Here is a 16,766-nt window from a genome sequence, read left to right as displayed (position 1 = left end):
TGTCCCACATCACAAATTCAGGTTTTGTGCGTCCTAAAAGAGAAACATTTAATACCTTTTCAAGAGCTTACAGTACTTAAATAAAATAAAAAACTCATGAAACCGGGACTTGAAAGGCATCTAATCACCAGACCTAATGCTAACATTATGCCAAACTAGTAGGTGTAATTAAAAAGTCAGTATTGTGCATATGTACAATTTTTCATCCATCTTATCATTCACCTTTTTTCCCTCAGGTCCAAGTCTCCTGTAAGGAAAAGAGAATCTGTCTCTCCATCAGAGAGGAAGAAACGACGGTCTAAATCTCGGAGTCCTGCCCGGCGGAGGAGGTCACGCTCGGCTGCGCGGCGCAAACGATCACACTCGAAGTCACGAACCAGAATCCGTCGATCCAAGTCCCGCTCTCCGACCCGAAAGAGACGATCCCGCTCACCCAATGCCCGTGGGAGGAGGAGGTCCAAGTCCACAGACAGAAGCAAGCGATCCAAGAGTCGCTCCACAGGTCGGAGAAAACGGTCAGTAGACAGAAGCAGGCGATCAAGGTCTCGTTCTTCTGATCGCAGACGCAGGTCTAGGTCGAGGGGGCGAGGGAGGCGTCCAGTGTTTCGCAGTCGTTCGTTTGATAGGCGGGACAGGTGGAAAAGGGAACCCAGCCACTCTCCAGTTCTGATTCTCCGCAAGCAGCGCCGCTCAGGGTCCCGTACACGACGCAGCACCAGCAAGACTCCTCCACGCCTCACTGAACTGGGTAAAATGTTTTTATTTGTCACACTTAAGACAACATTCATGGTTTAATGTTTGTATGATCTTTTTTGTTTAGAAGTTTATACATTGTTTTACACTGCTTGTATGCTTAATCTAGCCTTTGTCCTCCTCTTTCAGATAAGGATCAGTTACTGGAGATAGCCAAAGCTAATGCTGCCGCCATGTGTGCTAAGGCGGGAGTGCCCATTCCTGAGAGTCTTCGGCCAAAAGCCATCCTCCAGCTCCCTCTACCCACTCCATCTCCTACCCCCCTCTCCTTACCTCTACCTCTCCCAATGGGCATGGGGATGCCGAACATGCCGAATATGCCCAACATGGGTCCGATGGGGCTATCCAATATTCCAGGAATGGCCAGCATGTCAAACATAACCATGTCTGCCGCGATGGCAAGTATGACCGCAGCTACTATGACCGCTGCCTTGACCAACATGGGTGCCCTCGCAGCCATGCCTCCCCTTGCCCCGCTCCCCACCATCACTAACAAGCCTCCCCCGTGTCTCGCCCCCCCACAACCAACCCTTAACCTGGACCACATTGAGGAAGCAAAGAGGAAGGTCACTCAGCAAGCTAACATTCACACCATCAAGGAGCTTACTGAGGTAATTGGGGGACTGTGTTTTTGTTTGAAAGTGTTTTTACTTTTATAATAATGTGCAGATTCTTTTGATAGAAACTATGTTGAATAGTGAGTAATGTGGTTGTGGTTTTTAGGGTGTCCATGTGCATGACTGTGCCAACTCAAAGTAACTGATTTGTTTTTTTTTCTGTGTTTTTGTAGAAGTGTAAGATGATTGCAAATAGCAAGGAGGAGATGGCCATTGCTAAGCCCCATGTCTCTGATGATGAAAGCTAAAACCGCCAAGCCCTCACGGTAAAATGTTCAATCTTTATTCTTCCATTTCCTTGTCAGTCTGTGTCCTTGTCATTTTGTTCATCACTGGGGCTCTGCATATTAAATAGACAAGTTGCCGTTGTAAGGAAATCTAATGTTGTCTGTAGAAATTAAATGGCAAACTAACTTTGACCTTTTCTCTCTCTTTGTCTGCACACAGTCACTCCCCTCAAAAGAACTAAGGGAAAATGTAACAAATGCTTTACAGGAAGACTTACCTTCCCACAGTTCTCTTTGGTAGCCAGATGTCCTGACTGAGCCTCATACACCTCGAAGAAGAAGAAGCGCACCGGAGTTGTCACAGTTACAATATAGGTGCACCGTCAACAGCCACTGCCCCACCCAGCTTCCCAGTTTGTTTCTGTTTGTGTGTGTGAGAGAGAGAAAGAGACTGGCAGACTGTCACCTGTGATACCACTGAGTAATCTGGACACACTGACATATTGTGTGACTGTACAGTGAGTGTGAGTCCGTGAGTGAATTGTTTTGTGTATATAGTGACTTTCACAACCTCAGTGTTGCTGCTCATTTAGGCAGTCACTGACTAAAGCGGAAACAAACCAAACTAACTAGTGGCACAAGTGTTTTTGTAAAAGATTAGTTTCTCTAAATTTGTTTTACTTTTATGCTTTCTTAAATAATTGAGTTAAGTGGGGACTCCTTCCTTGTTCTTCTGTATTCCCCTCGGTTACCGCTAGTCACTGGTTTTCTAAACAAATAATGCAGATGAAGTTTTGGTTGATCCCCACATGTGATTTGTTTTCAAAAGCCTGGGTCTCCAGGGCAAGAGAGTGACCACATGTTGTGAATCCTGGAACAGGGTGCCAGATCTGATTATTTTTAAAGGAATGGAATAACTGAATATATTGGCTGTAAAAAGAAGGTTTGTATGTTGGCTATGACAGATTTTCGTCTTCATTTACGAAACGGAACTAACTCAGTTAGCACTGCCCTGGGTGTGATTTTCGATCCCTCTATTTTAAACAGCACCAACCTCATCTTTGACTCTAACCTGAGCTTTCGTTTGGGCTTTGTTGGGAGTTCTTTCCTACTTGGAAACATGGTTTGCTGTATATGTAAATGGGTCACACTTTTGACACCAATATCCTAACATGCAGTGTTTTGCAGAACACTATAATTATATAACATCTGTCTTTTAGATGCTTTAAAAATGCTATCATGGCAATTCCCATTGAATATTGATGCAGTTAGTATTCAATGGGAATTGTCAAGATAGCATTTTAAAACTCCAAGACATTTGGTCGAGTGCAAACATTTGAAAGGTCTGTGTTTCTAATCATTTGTCATCAGCAATGCTGGTTAATGGCTGTCTCGGAGATCCAAGATGTTGGTACTTTGCCAACAGAACACAACCTACCATAATCCCACAAGAGTTGACTGACTGGACCTTGGGCCACCAAGCTTTACCTTAGTCACTAACCATTTTTAGTTTTCCTGATTTAAGAAACCGGATGGGTAAAATGTAACTTCCCTTAAACTTCACCCTGTAAATGGAGGCAATTATTACTTTTTTTTTAGAAGAAGAACCTTTCTAGTTCACCGTGTGACTAAATGCATGATAAACAATAGGCATTATAAAAATAATAATAATCCGCTTTAGATGCTTTTGCTTTTCTGTTGCTGTTTACATTATTAAAACATAAGTTTCTATCGGTTGCTTTTTATAGAGACACACATGGAGTGTATCATTCATGTTATTGCGCTTGCGGATGACACATTACTTCTAGTGGTTGTAGAGTTGAAAGTTGAGCATGTCCCAAACTGTACCATTATTAAAGTTTTTGTATAATAGACAATCAGGTTATTTCTTTCAAGATGTTTTTTTGTTGTTTTTTTAGAGGAAAGAACTAGAACCACATTAAATTTAAAAACATCTTGAACCGTTGTATTCAGGTGGCCAATAGGATGGAGGATTTCCATTATGCAAACAATGAAAAACCCTCCCAACAAGCCCTTTTCATTTCTACCACTAACTCATTTAATCTGCTTTACTTGTGAATGTTGTTGGAGTTTAGTAGGCCTTCTGTGCGAGCTGCGTCTGGGTAAACGAGGTCCATGCTGCACCGAATGCTTTTGTCCCATTGGTTAACTGAAGAACAAAGACAAACTTAGTGCTTTTGGAATGGATGAGGTTTTTAAGGACTCTTGCATTCGTAACTCATTTATTTTCATTGGAGAGAGAAATAATTCTGGATCCATCCTTCTTTGTCGACATCCCACGCCCAGGGCTGTTTAACTGTGGAACATAATCTGTTACGGTTTTGACGAACTGTAACTTTACCGACTGTACCAAAAGCATTGTTGAACTGTTGAATTGATACCCTGAGGTAATCTAGCTATTTTATGAACGAAAAAAGAAAAAAATGCATTTTAGGATTCTTTTTTTTTTTTTTGGGTCATTTGAATATGACAGCGCCTGCTTTGTACATAAATGTGTTGATGATTATTAAAAACCTCAATGATCTATATAGACTGGTGTGCTATGTTCACTTTAGTCAGGCTTATAATGTGTCACTGCACATTTAAGACTTAAACATGTCGTTGGGGCTGGATAAACGGTGTTTAGAAAAAGGTATATTTCATTATATTTTAATAAGGGATGAGTTGGTATTTTGCTTAAAATCTTATGTTAGAATAACAAACTGTTTTAAAGCTAAAATGTGTATCAAACTACATCTCGTCCCGTCTTTTGGGAGGAAGTCGTCGCTGTCTTTCCAAGTCACCAGCCCATGAAAGCAAATAGAATTATTGATATATTTATTTATTATCAAGTAATAACTGAAGGTCGACTCCACATAGAGCTATAGATTTTGTACTGTGTGTCAAAGTGCACAAGTTTCCTTTGTTTAAGATTAGACTGCACTGCCAGGTGGGATAGGGGTCATGGAATAAATGTTGAGTGAAGTGACATTTGTCCGGTTATCCATTGCTCAGCAGTGAGCGACCAGCTTTCAGTTCTATAATGAAAGCCTTCACAGTGGAGATGGAGCCCAACAGCCTGACTGTACAATTTATTGATTTGCAAGACTGCTTGTGTGTGTGGGCAGTTTGTGTGTTTGCTCATGTGAGAGAAAGATAAAGAGATCAAATAAACATGTTTTTATGTTTGAAATGAGCTGGTGACACCATGTCATTTCCTGTTTCCCTGGATAATTACAATGTCCTTACAGAAAATGATTTAGACTATAAAACTCCTGTAGTTATGAAACCCTCCTACAAGTGGTGCACTTTCTCCTTGTTTCGACTGTTCTTTCATCGTGGAGGTCTGAGACCCAAATGAAGGAATTTTGGACCCTCTCCATCAACAAAAGGGTCTTAAACACTATAATGTAAAGCTCTAACAGATTGTTTAGGAGCAGTGGTAAAGTAAGTAAAGTATAATGGCTTTGACACATTAATTTCACTTTAGGGATTAATAAAGTGTGTCTACTTTTTCTAAACACTTCACAGTTTACAAGTTGTCTGATTAACTCAGATGCCACCCTGGGCACTCTTCATGAAGAAAGCTTAAAAGGCTTTAATCTGTGGATTTGCTCACTGACTTCTATAAATAGGTTAAAACTTGTGAGAGTTTCCGCCTTAGTCTTCATCATGGTGTTTAAATACAAATCATCTACATACATTCGCATATAAAATGGATTGAGGGCTTTGAACTGAACAGTTTTCCCTCTTCAAATGAAAAGAATGCCTTATAACTTATTCAAGAGTTGGCTTGTTTTGACGATGATTGACACATTTAAGCTTATTCTTATGTTGAAACCAGGATATGATTCAAATTAGTCCCGTTTGCAGATTTGTTTTGTCTTCAAGATTTAACTTTAATCTAAGTTTGGAGGCCACGTTAATAGTTTGTCTTCTCAACATTTCTGAAAGTGTTGAAATGGCAAGAGCAGTAAATGCACATTTGTACAATTCACAATATTATGTAAGATTAGTAGGTGAATGCATGCTTTCATGCATGACTCATGCATGTATGCATGCATGTCTAAAGCACTAGTTTGTTTACCTTAAAAATAAAATGTTATTTTGTACTGTAGTATTATAGTATTATAGAAGAACATAAGGGACTATATATATAACTATTTTAGTGGGGAGGGGGGTTGAGTTTTTTTGTTGGTTTGCCACGCTGAGGTGGGCTAACACAGGTAAGCGCACATCTGATAGAAGAAAAAGGACCAAAGCTGAGGTTAACACTAAGATGCAACACTTCAAATCTCACATCATGAAAGGTCACCTGACATCTTAAGAGGGAAAGTGAGCAACCAGCTTTATAAAACAGGACATTTCAAAATATCAAAAACCATGGGCTAACCTTTAAGCGTCCGTTAACCTGAATGGATTTTGGATTTAAATTGAGATTTCTAGTCCTCTGTACCTCTGTATGTTGAAATGTCATTGTAGTTTTTAGTAGTAGTTTTATGTTTTTTATTCCCATTGATTAGTGGCAATGTGACACCTGACCCCTCCTACTCGTAATAGTTTGCGTACAGTCCCTAAAGACAAAAAACAGCAACAAATGTCTTCATCAATGCAGAACCGGTATTTTAATTCCACTCAGTTTCCAATATTATTTTCCTAATGAAGGCTACAATGTGTGGGTTAGGGTCAATAATCTGCATCGACTGCAATCTCCGAAAGAGTTACTCTGTTTACATATTCTCAGCCAAATATACTCATTTAATTTGTGGAATGCAATTATATTAATCAGTAATTACAGTTACAGGCCTTCCTGTCTGCATGTGCAGTTGTTTACACACAGCGGTCACGTTTGCATGTATAAGTGGGTTGCATACTGAGGAATTAGTGAGTCATTGGATTTTGCAGATCAATGGCTGTCAGTCGATGGATGGCTGAGTGCTTCGCAACGACCACCCAGTCCAAGCACTTTACCCACTCTGTCAGGCAGCCAGGAAAGGAGGTCACATACAAAAATTTCCTCTCACTCCCCCTTGCTTTCCATTTTCACAACACATCTTTCTCCCACAACATTGCTTCACACTCCACTAATATACACATGCACAAGCACACACACACACTGGATAAGCCGATGAATTCAGCCCGTGGTGGAGTTCTGGATCGGAGTGGAACTTGTTTCACTACAATGTGAGACAGACTAACGAAGACAACAGAGACAGCGAAGAGAAAGGGAGAAAAGAGGATTTGAGAGAAAAGAGAGGCTCGTCGAGATAAAAGCTGGCAGAGTGAAGAGAGAAGAGACAGAAAACTGAGAACAAAAGAGAAATTAAGATGACTAATTGTACTGAGCAGGATTTGGAGCGGTGCCCACAGAACCAAGAGAGCTGTGTCTGTAACTGTGAGGGTCCGTGTACTGGTCAGAGGAGTAGAATAAAGGTTGTGACTTTGCCTGTACTTGTCGGTTCATTGTACTGTCAAAACTGTGTGTGTGCACATTTCAGTTCAAGTGTGTGTGTGTCAATGTCCTCGACAGGACGCAGTCACAAAAAAAATTGTATGAAAACAGAAGAGCCTGCATGCTGCAACAATAGTACGTGAGCATCTGCGTCTGCATGGTTGAAGACACACATGTTGCAGGCATGCGTGAATATTTCATGAGTGCAGTGGGAAGGAGCAACTATAGATCTTAATTTATAGATGAGTGAAGTTAACCCAATTAAAATTTTAAAGTATTCTTTTCATTTTCCATTCCAGATTGAACATTTTAATACGTATACATTTGCACATTTGCAGGGAATATTAAAATGTTCCGAAGAACTTTGTCAAAAACATCTCCTAATTTATGGTTAATATTGAAATGGCAATTCATTTGTGCAGGCTCAAATGCTATACAATAGTAAGATACACAACATCTGAGTTTGTTCATTAAAATGTGACTGTGCTATATGCGGATCAGATTAACTGCATTTGTCCATATAACTGCTTCTGTTTTTATTCATGGGTAGACTTGAACTAGTGCATGGGTCATTTAGGAGGGCTGATGTCATCTTGGTCTAAGACTTCCGACAGAAGTGATATCCCTTAGGAAAGGTTCCCCATCTGACCTTTATTTGAAACAAGACTTCTCAGAAAAACAACGACCACAAATAACCGATATACCCATAAAAATAGCAACCGGTGAAGTATGAAGGCATAAGGTTGCTCCTATGCCCTCCTATATTTGTGTGTTATGTATATAATTTCATATCTAATTTACAAATCCAGTTTTGAAATGTTGCCTCTAGTCATTTTGGCTGGACTTGGGTCATCAAACACCATCCACTAGGGCGGAGGAGACGCTGACCGCTGTCGCAGAGTTGACCTACGAAGTCAGCCGCAAAGACAGATGCTTCCTGACTTTAGCACGCGTTAGTGTGAATGATGAGAACATTGAGGTAGTACAGTATATTGCGTGTGTGTGTGTGTGTGTGTGTGTGTGTGTGTGTGTGTGTGTGTCTGGCTGAATAGATTCAAAATGATTCATTTCAATAGGGAGAAAGTGTGTGAGTCAGAGATCATAATGTGTGTGTGTGTGTAAGGTTGTGTTTTCCACAAACACAGCAGCAAGGTTGTGTGCACATGTCCTATGTCTCTATCCCTCAGTGTGTGTGTGTGTGTGTGTGTGTGTGTGTGTGTGTGCTTGTGTGTTTGTTTCTGTGTGTGTGTGTGAGAGACAGCCGCAGGAATGTGTATGTTAGTTCCAGTCCATTGCTCGAGAATGAGACCAGAGGTAGTGCTCTGTGTGTGTGTGTGTGTTGTTTGTCACAGGTATGGAGGGAGTACCCATGATGACGTACACAAAGATCAAGGTAGATCAAGGTTAACATGTGTGTATGTGTGTGTGTGTGTGTGTGTGTGTGTGTGTGTGTGTGTGTGTGTGTGTGTGTGTGTGTGTTTGTTTATTAGCTGCAGGGAAGGAAAGTTCCTCTTGTGTCTACACTGATTAACATAGCATGTGTCCATACGTCAAAGGTGATACTCAGTGCCCATATTCAATTGATGGTGCGCAGCAAAATAACATTTTGTTCACAAACATTCCCTAACATGTGTAATAACCTTACCTGATAAGATTATGATGAGGTCATTCAAAATAAGTGTGTTAAATCCCTGTCGATGTCACCTGAGCCTTCATCCTATAACTGCAGCAACACACTACACAGACAGTTATATGTGTGTACGCGTTTGTATGTCTTGGGAGGTTTCAGTGCAGTGCTCACATTTAAGCCCCTCATCCAGCCGCTGAGATGTGTATTATAGAGTCATGGACGTTCCAGTTCATCGCCTATGTTAGGGCTCCCAGTGAGAATATCAGGAGTGCGTCACAGTCACAAAACGATGTAAGGTCATGATACAACAAGGTAAAGTGGTGCTGTGTGTATGTGTGTATGTGTGTATGTGCTTGTCACTTGTGCGGAAGCAATATCTGGTTCATCGCTCTTGCTGACTTAAACAGCAAAAGCATCAAGGAAGAGTGATGTTGGCGCTTGTATGTGTGTGTGTGTGTGTGTGTGTGTGTGTGTGTGTGTGTGTGTGTGTGTGTGTGTGTGTGTGTGTGTGTGTGTGTGTAAGTGTGTGTGTGTGTGTGTGTGAGCATGCATGTGCTTCAGGAGGAACAACAGCTGCCATTTCATGTTGGTGCTTTGACAGTTACCTGCATGTGTTTCCTTTCCCACGACTTGGATATTCATGTGTTACACATACATACAAAACAAGCTGCCAATAAATCGCCTGTTATGTAGACTGCTTTATTAATTCGGGTTTCTTAGCTATTTATATCAAGGAAATGTTGTAAGCCTACAGGCTGCTACAACAATATTGAACAATGTAAGAGTAAACGCCACATGGGGACTCTTCCTTCCGCGATTAAATATCCAGGTTTCAACTCTTACCCACCTGCAACAGGCTAATCAAATATTCATACTTGCCACAGGGCTGTTCGGTGCTCACATTAGTTAGTTGAGTGGTCCCCCCAGCTTACTGCCAGATCACTACTTCTATTCCTGGATAAACTAGAGTGATCTTACATCTAATTCAGAATCACTCAATAGTCAGCCCTTACAGTAATGGTTAAATTAATCTTCTTTTCTGTTACAGAATGTCATTTCATCAAAAGAGAGCGCAACCATTTCTAATCTTTCAGTTGAAAAAAAATGAAAGACTAGAGTGTATTGTGCATGCAGTGTATTGCTCTCCTTCAAAGTCCCATGACACATTCTGGAGGGAGAGTTGAGGGTTATGTCTTTGTTCCTCTGCCTTATTAAGTATTATACATAAGGAAGAACACAGGAAGATGGGAAAGACAGAGGGTGAGACGACTAATGAGCCAGACTTGAACCCACTTAATGAATCCATAGTGACTGGCTTCACATGCTGACTTCTTGCATGGGCCTATTATTTGAGCTTCAGATCCTATAAAGCCCAGCCTATATCTTATGCTAACAATAACTTAACATGTTCTATTCATTCCAGATATTTAAATGTGAACTGACTCTTGAAAGAGCTCTTTGATATGTAAAGTCACATCTTACTCTTTTACAGGTACACACCAAAAATCATCCATAACTGTCTTGGGTGTGTTGCTTGTTGCAGGCTGCCTGAAAAGCTTTATTGTAATTTGACACCCAACACTGACTGCATACACATTAAACTTGTAAAGTAGCCTATGTTACAAGAATATAGTTGGCAGCAAAGGTACTGAAGTGTTTTCTACGTACAGCGAAAATGTCTCTTCACTATCCCGGCGCTTTTCTCCACAGACTGCACTTAGCACATTTTATTCATGCAAGGTGTTAAACGCTGACTCACTTTCACCGACAGCAACACACATTTTCACTCTACTGCTGTCCCAAGACTTTTACCTCTGACTGAACTTGTACACATTTTTATACATGACAGCTATTTTAAAGTTAACTCACTGTTCCCTGGCAAAGACATTTATGCTTTTGCCCACTGTTGCATGCATTAATTATGGCTTCCATGCAAAATAGATTAGATTTGCAACTTCATTGAGTGGCTGAGTTGTGGAGTTCATGGCTCACATGACTTCGCCTTCTACTCCAGTCCAACTAAATGGAACCCACCTTCACCTTCACCCACACCAACCTGAGAAATAAAAATCAGGCAATTTATGACAATATACACCTCATTTTAGTTGCTTTGGTAGGTGGATAATGACATCCCTTAAGAGAAGGTGACCAACTCAGTGCTGCTGAGACGCTGGACTGTCATTTAATATCAGACAAATGGTGGAATATGCAGCTTTTTGTCATTTTTACTCTAATAGCACACATGTTGTGTATGTATTTAAGTATGTGCTGTATCAACTAAGTTGCAAAACATGCATTATTGTTGAAAGAGACAGTTTAACAAAAAGAACATCTCATATGTGAAGTTACAGTTACAGACTGAAAAATGTAAGGGTTGTGACCCTTACATTTTTTTGTCTGTAACTGTTTCCAACAACAGTGTACTGTATTACAGAGAGGACAGGAAGTCTGGTGTGTCATTGTTTTGGTTATTCTAAAATTCTATTTTCCTGCAGGACATGTTTGACTTTGAGAATTGACTTGTCTCCTGTTGTCTCACAGTTTGCCACTTTTGAATACTTGTTATATTGCAATACTACCAAATTTGCTTTCCAATGCAAACTCACAGTGAGTCTTTTCTCTAGTGTTTCCAGAAAAGATGCGTCAGCATGCATCACAAATGAAGTATCTAGAGAAGACTGGTTTTAACTTGATTTGATGCTGTCATTTTCATTGGGTGCAAACTTTGACTGTAGATACAAAATGATCTCCATGTCTCATTGCTGCTGGAAATTCATGTGGAATATGTTCATATTTGATCATATTCATGCATTATACAGTAGAATAGACCAAAGTTCTCTCTGTAGCCAAAATATCTCCATGTCCTCCTCAGCTAGAACAGAGAGGCGCGAGTAGATTTGTCAGTCCCTCTGATAAGGGACAACATTTCTTTTCAGTGGGTGCTTCCACAAGTAAAGACGTTTAGTCCCAGGCTTTTAATTTGAGAGCTCTTATCTGTATCTGTGGAAAGAGTGCTTTGTTTTAGAGGCTGTTATTGACCTTCTTTGCCCCTAAAGTGTTGTGCTTATTAGCTAACTGACAAAAACAATCGCTCGGCTAATAGACTCTGTGTGGTGCAGCACATACACTACCAGCAGGAACTCTTTTCCTGCCTCTCATTTTGAATTTAATTTTTTCTACTTTATATTCACCTTATCCTCTTTTGCATCTCCTTATCTTTCTTTCTTTCCCACTTGTGTGGCTCAAATAGCATATTGTAATTCTCCTGGTGAGGACAGTGTCTTATTCCCCACAAATTATTGGAGGTTCCTTTATTCACAGAGGAAGTCTAATTATCTTCTATATCAATTGCTAATTTAGTTTCCTGTCCTGCTATCATTGTTTGAGATCTTCAATTAACATACATATTTTTGTGAGGTAATACCCTATAAGAGACACTCACCTGCTCTCCCCATAGCGTGCCTCGCAGTTTCAGCAGCCCTCCTATGTTTGGCAGAATGTATAATAAAACAGCTGTTAACAGTTTATTCATCTTTTTAAATTACAGCCATTTCATTTACTTCTTTCAGTTGAAAAAATTTAAATCTAGTTTCCATTATAATAATCCATGTGTGGAAGGAGGAGGACGTCTTTCCAGTTAAGCTTATCAGCCGACTCACAGGTCAAAGTTCACATGGGTCTGGGACTTCGATAATGGGGGAAATAAGGGAATGGCCAGAGTAGCAGCTAAATGAGAAGGCCATGTTGGTGGAAATCCATTTTGCTCTTGATGCATGTGATGGATAACTTGTGCAGAAAATCTAAGACCAGCAGACCTTTTGCACTCCATGTAAAACCTATGTGAGCAATGTTTCATTATTTTCTTAGCAGCTGCTTTTGGTGATTTATGTATCAAGCTTTCTTACTAAGTTTGATGACATAGAGTGGTGGAATATTTCTAAAATGTCTAATCCAATGGATGACTAATTTCGAGCAAGTACACTCCATTACTAAATGAAATCTTTGTTACTGTAATGTAGATTTGGTTAATTAATGCACTAATTATTTAACAAACTGACATTAATATAGGGTACAACTAAGAGCATTGCTATTTTTTAAATATTGCCCTGACTGTAATAATTGTACTTCCATGTGTATTAATAGGTATGAGCTTTCCCCCCCTCCACATGTCTGCAGAAGAACAGGACATACAACATGCAAAGAGCCATTTAGTACATTACATGCACATACATATTTCATATTTAAAATCTGGACTCTGTGTAATCGTCTGTTCATTTGTGTTGTGTGCCTTGTGTGCACTTGTGTCTGTGCTCCTCAATATCCCTGTGTGTGTGTTTGTGTGTGTGTTGGAAGGGAAGGCAAGCCTCCAACACGGTTGCCGTAGAAACATTGGAGGTTGTGATAGAGGCAGTGCTTATAGCCACATTAAAGATGTTCAACCATTGGACAAAAAGGGCCCGCCAGCCTCGTTTACTTCAGTACCAGCTATGCTGAGAGCGTGCTTGTAGCATCAAGATTGGTTTGCACACAATCACACACACTCACTCACACACACACACATACATTAAACTGAGGTCAACAGCCAGTGGCATCGATTCCCCTCTCTAGAAAGGGTCCTGAACACAAACCTGGTGTATGATAGCACCTTTTAAACCAAGATTATCTTCTTTTCAGCTGATTTTCGAGTGCACACACATTGTGCACACATAGATTAAAAGTTTTTTTTTGTACTCTTCGCTAACCTCTGTTTTTGAGAAGTGCTTTATAAATAACGTTCATTATTATTGTTTCATTTTATGGTACATTACCTTGCTGTGGAAAAAATGCTTGAGAACCCGTATCAATCAGTTATTGATAAGATCTTAGGTATGTGATTTGTGTGTTAATATGATGCTTGGTGTATGCATGATTACTTTTGTGACCTCCCAGACATTCAGCAGGCCCTCACAAAGTCTCAGCCTTCTGGTTGACAATCACTGAACTAAACAGTTACACTAATGACTTTCTTTCTCTGAACAAGAATCTAAATTATAATAGTAATTCTGTTGTAACACTGCTTAAGTCAACACAGCAGGAGGCTTCTGCATAAATTCATACTGATTTGATCATTTGGAGTTGATGCACTGTTTTCTACACAGGGGGATTTAAATAGAAACTCATGCACAGCCACAACACAAAGCTGACAGAGGGATCACTGAGACAGGCAGTTGAGAATGGGAGGATTTTCAAGTTAAGCAACAGGATTTCACCGGCACTCCTGGAGGCTTCGTCGCCTAGCAGTACCCATAGGTCTCTTGATTGAACAGCTGCCGTATCAATTCGGGGGACAGAGTGGTGGCTATTTGTAGCTCAGAGGTACCTTCAGCAATAAATCTCCTGACATAGATAAAGAAGAAGACACATGTACACGTAACACAGTCATGAACACAACCTTCTCACGTTACAATCCCTACTTCAATCCAGTGTTCTTATTGGATGAACTGGAGATAAATATTATATTATATATTATATTATGTATTTTGAAATATAGATGCTCTGGTCCCAGAGCGATGAGAGCTTCTTTTTCTATTTGATTTGAGATGACAGCAGGAAGCCCCTTTAGGGCTTTGATACATGGACATCAATTTCAGGCACTGTGGATTTACATGGGCAGTACTTCCTGCATTAAAAACAAAAGCAAAATTACTAAAATTGGGTTATAAAATATAACATGCAAAGATGCTATGGCTCCAGGTGTGACATAATTATTCAAAATGTTCCATAATGGCATTTAACAATATATTTTTAATTCTACCACTCATGCACTGCACACCATAGTGATTCAGTGTTTCAGGTGAATGTGTTTTTCCTTATACCTGCACCTTCCCAATCTCAGACCACTACACACGACACCAATCAACCAGTCCAGTCCTGGCAGTCATTTAGTCAAATAATCAGTCAATCAATAAGATAATCATGTGGTCAGACTTCTGGAACCACTCTTGATGATAGCCTGGTCCCAGACGTCTGAATCACAGCTCATATCACATCAATTTCTTCAATGAATAAAACCAAATGGAAAATCAATCTAATTATTATTAGGGTAAATTGCTGATTTTTTGAAGAAAGGATCCCACAGCCAAACTCTTCTTATATGATGTTTAAATGATAACAGTTACAAAATGTATTCTTGTCTCTTTTGGTCCTGTGAACAATCAATTTCCCCATTGTTGTCTGGTGCTTTTTATTGGTTCTAACCTCTGCCCAAACCAGTCCACAGAGAATGACCAACTATAGGGCTTTTATATTCACACCATACATGGCCTGACAAGTCAATTTCATCACAGCCTCTGGATGTACACGCTGGTGCTGTGAGTCAATCGATACTCATCCTCACCTGCGTATTACTGTATCCATATGCCTTGAACTGTGATCACACTACATTTACAAAACTGTTATTTAAAAGATTGATAAATCTCCCCTCTCTGCAACACCTTATTGTGTTCTACCTCTGGATCGCTATCACCTTTTCTAATTGCTTTTCACATTTGTTTCATACCCTCATACCCCCTCTATTAGCTCTCCTTCCCACCCTCTTTTCCCCTCTCTCTCCCAGTCTCCTTTGTCTTTCACCTGCACCACCAATTTGTCTTTCCCCACCCTACCCTTTTCTCCTCTTGGTTTCCTTATCGTCATCTTTCTCCTGATTTTTCTTCTCCTTTCCTTCCTCCTTTCCATCTCATTCAACCCTCCATTACTTGCTCTCCCCCCCCCCCCTCTGTATCCATCTGACATCTGTCCTTTACTTCCCAATCGCCATCCTCCCCTCCCCCTCTAACGCTGTGCGAAATACCAATAAGGACTGCTGCTGTTTGTAGCCGGTGCTACACCTCATAGGCTCTTGCAACCTGCAAGAGTGCAGCGACACAACTGAGCTTGCCTGTGCTGCACAGAAAATCACTGATTTCATAGCCAACCCCGGCCTACACATGCAACACAGTGTGGGTGTGTGTAGGTGAGATTTTGGAAACAAACTAATACAAACTCCAGAATAAATCAAATAATAACTTCCTGCCAATGGGAACAAAAACTAAAGGCTTTTGTTGCTGGAAACAAAAGTTTGGATAGTGAGTAATATGTGGGAGTATATATGTAGTGTAGGTTGCATATGCAATGTGTTGTATTTAAAATAACATGAGGCTTTGTATTATCGACCATCGACACCACTCAGTATATGTCTCAATTGTCCAGTGACAATCCAACACGGCTGACAAACAACAGCTGATGAGGCAGAATCTTCAGCTAATCTAAATGAATGCTTAAGAGCCAATAATTTAAGAGCAATTTGTGACCCCTTTGTTTTAACTTTCATTACATTCTTTTCAATAACGATTACAGCTGATTTAATGTTATTTTAATTTAGTAAAGATTTACCATTAACACAATTGCTGGAGATCACATCGCATTACCCAGCCCACAGAGTTTAAGTAGTACTTAATGTGATGCTCTCTTTTAGTTTTATATTAGGTCATTCTGTAGCTATTTGTTGATATCCTGCACATGTGACTAAACTGGTTACATGTGTGTGTGTCTGTTAAGTACTTGAGAGATATAATATGGATTATATTCACAACTTCTACTGTTCTCCTGTCTATTCCTATAGCTTTAAGATGTTTTGTAATCCAGCTCCGTGCCATAATTTCCTCTCCTAGTATGCAGGTCTCCATGTCAGCTGACCCATTCAATAATTTTAGACAATTTGTCAGACTTTGCTCTGGACCACATGCCTATTAAGAAATAAAATCTTCCTACAGAGTAGCTGTTATCTTTATCCATCTGTCAATGGCTGCTTTCTTAAATTCTGTTAGTCTGGCATGTCTTCGGAAGACTCTGTTGCTTTACAGTAATATATTATCATACACATGCTGACAGGCACACTTATACAAACTCTGGTTTGTGTGTTTCCTTGCTTTTGTCTTTTATTGGCCCTTGTTTTAATATCTGTTTGTGTGTCCCTTGTTTTCTTGAAGCAAAGTTCTTTGTGACAAAGCACTTTGTGACAAGTGGCTACACCAGTGAACCATGGTTCACATGATCAGGGAGGAGGG

The 16,766-nt window shown here is 40.1% G+C and overlaps 1 protein-coding gene across 3 annotated transcripts in view; it reads left to right on the top strand.

The window, feature by feature from the left end:
- sona (SON DNA and RNA binding protein a) overlaps positions 1 to 4,144 on the top strand; it is a 12,242-nt gene extending 8,098 nt beyond the window's left edge. For all 3 annotated transcript variants that reach the window (XM_029458870.1, XM_029458868.1, XM_029458869.1), the window contains exons 7-10: positions 237 to 748; positions 883 to 1,364; positions 1,544 to 1,636; positions 1,818 to 4,144. In XM_029458870.1, the coding sequence (XP_029314730.1) occupies positions 237 to 748; positions 883 to 1,364; positions 1,544 to 1,618 (1,069 nt within the window). In that variant the 3' untranslated portion in view covers positions 1,619 to 1,636; positions 1,818 to 4,144. The remainder of the gene's footprint in view (positions 1 to 236; positions 749 to 882; positions 1,365 to 1,543; positions 1,637 to 1,817) is intronic.
- The last annotated feature ends 12,622 nt before the right edge of the window (positions 4,145 to 16,766 follow it).

The sequence above is a fragment of the Cottoperca gobio genome, chromosome 21, assembly GCF_900634415.1.
Source record: "Cottoperca gobio chromosome 21, fCotGob3.1, whole genome shotgun sequence".
Taxonomy (NCBI): Eukaryota; Metazoa; Chordata; class Actinopteri; order Perciformes; family Bovichtidae; genus Cottoperca; species Cottoperca gobio.
The sequence above is the reverse complement of the archived record's forward strand: the minus strand, read 5'-3'. Positions and strand labels throughout refer to the sequence as shown.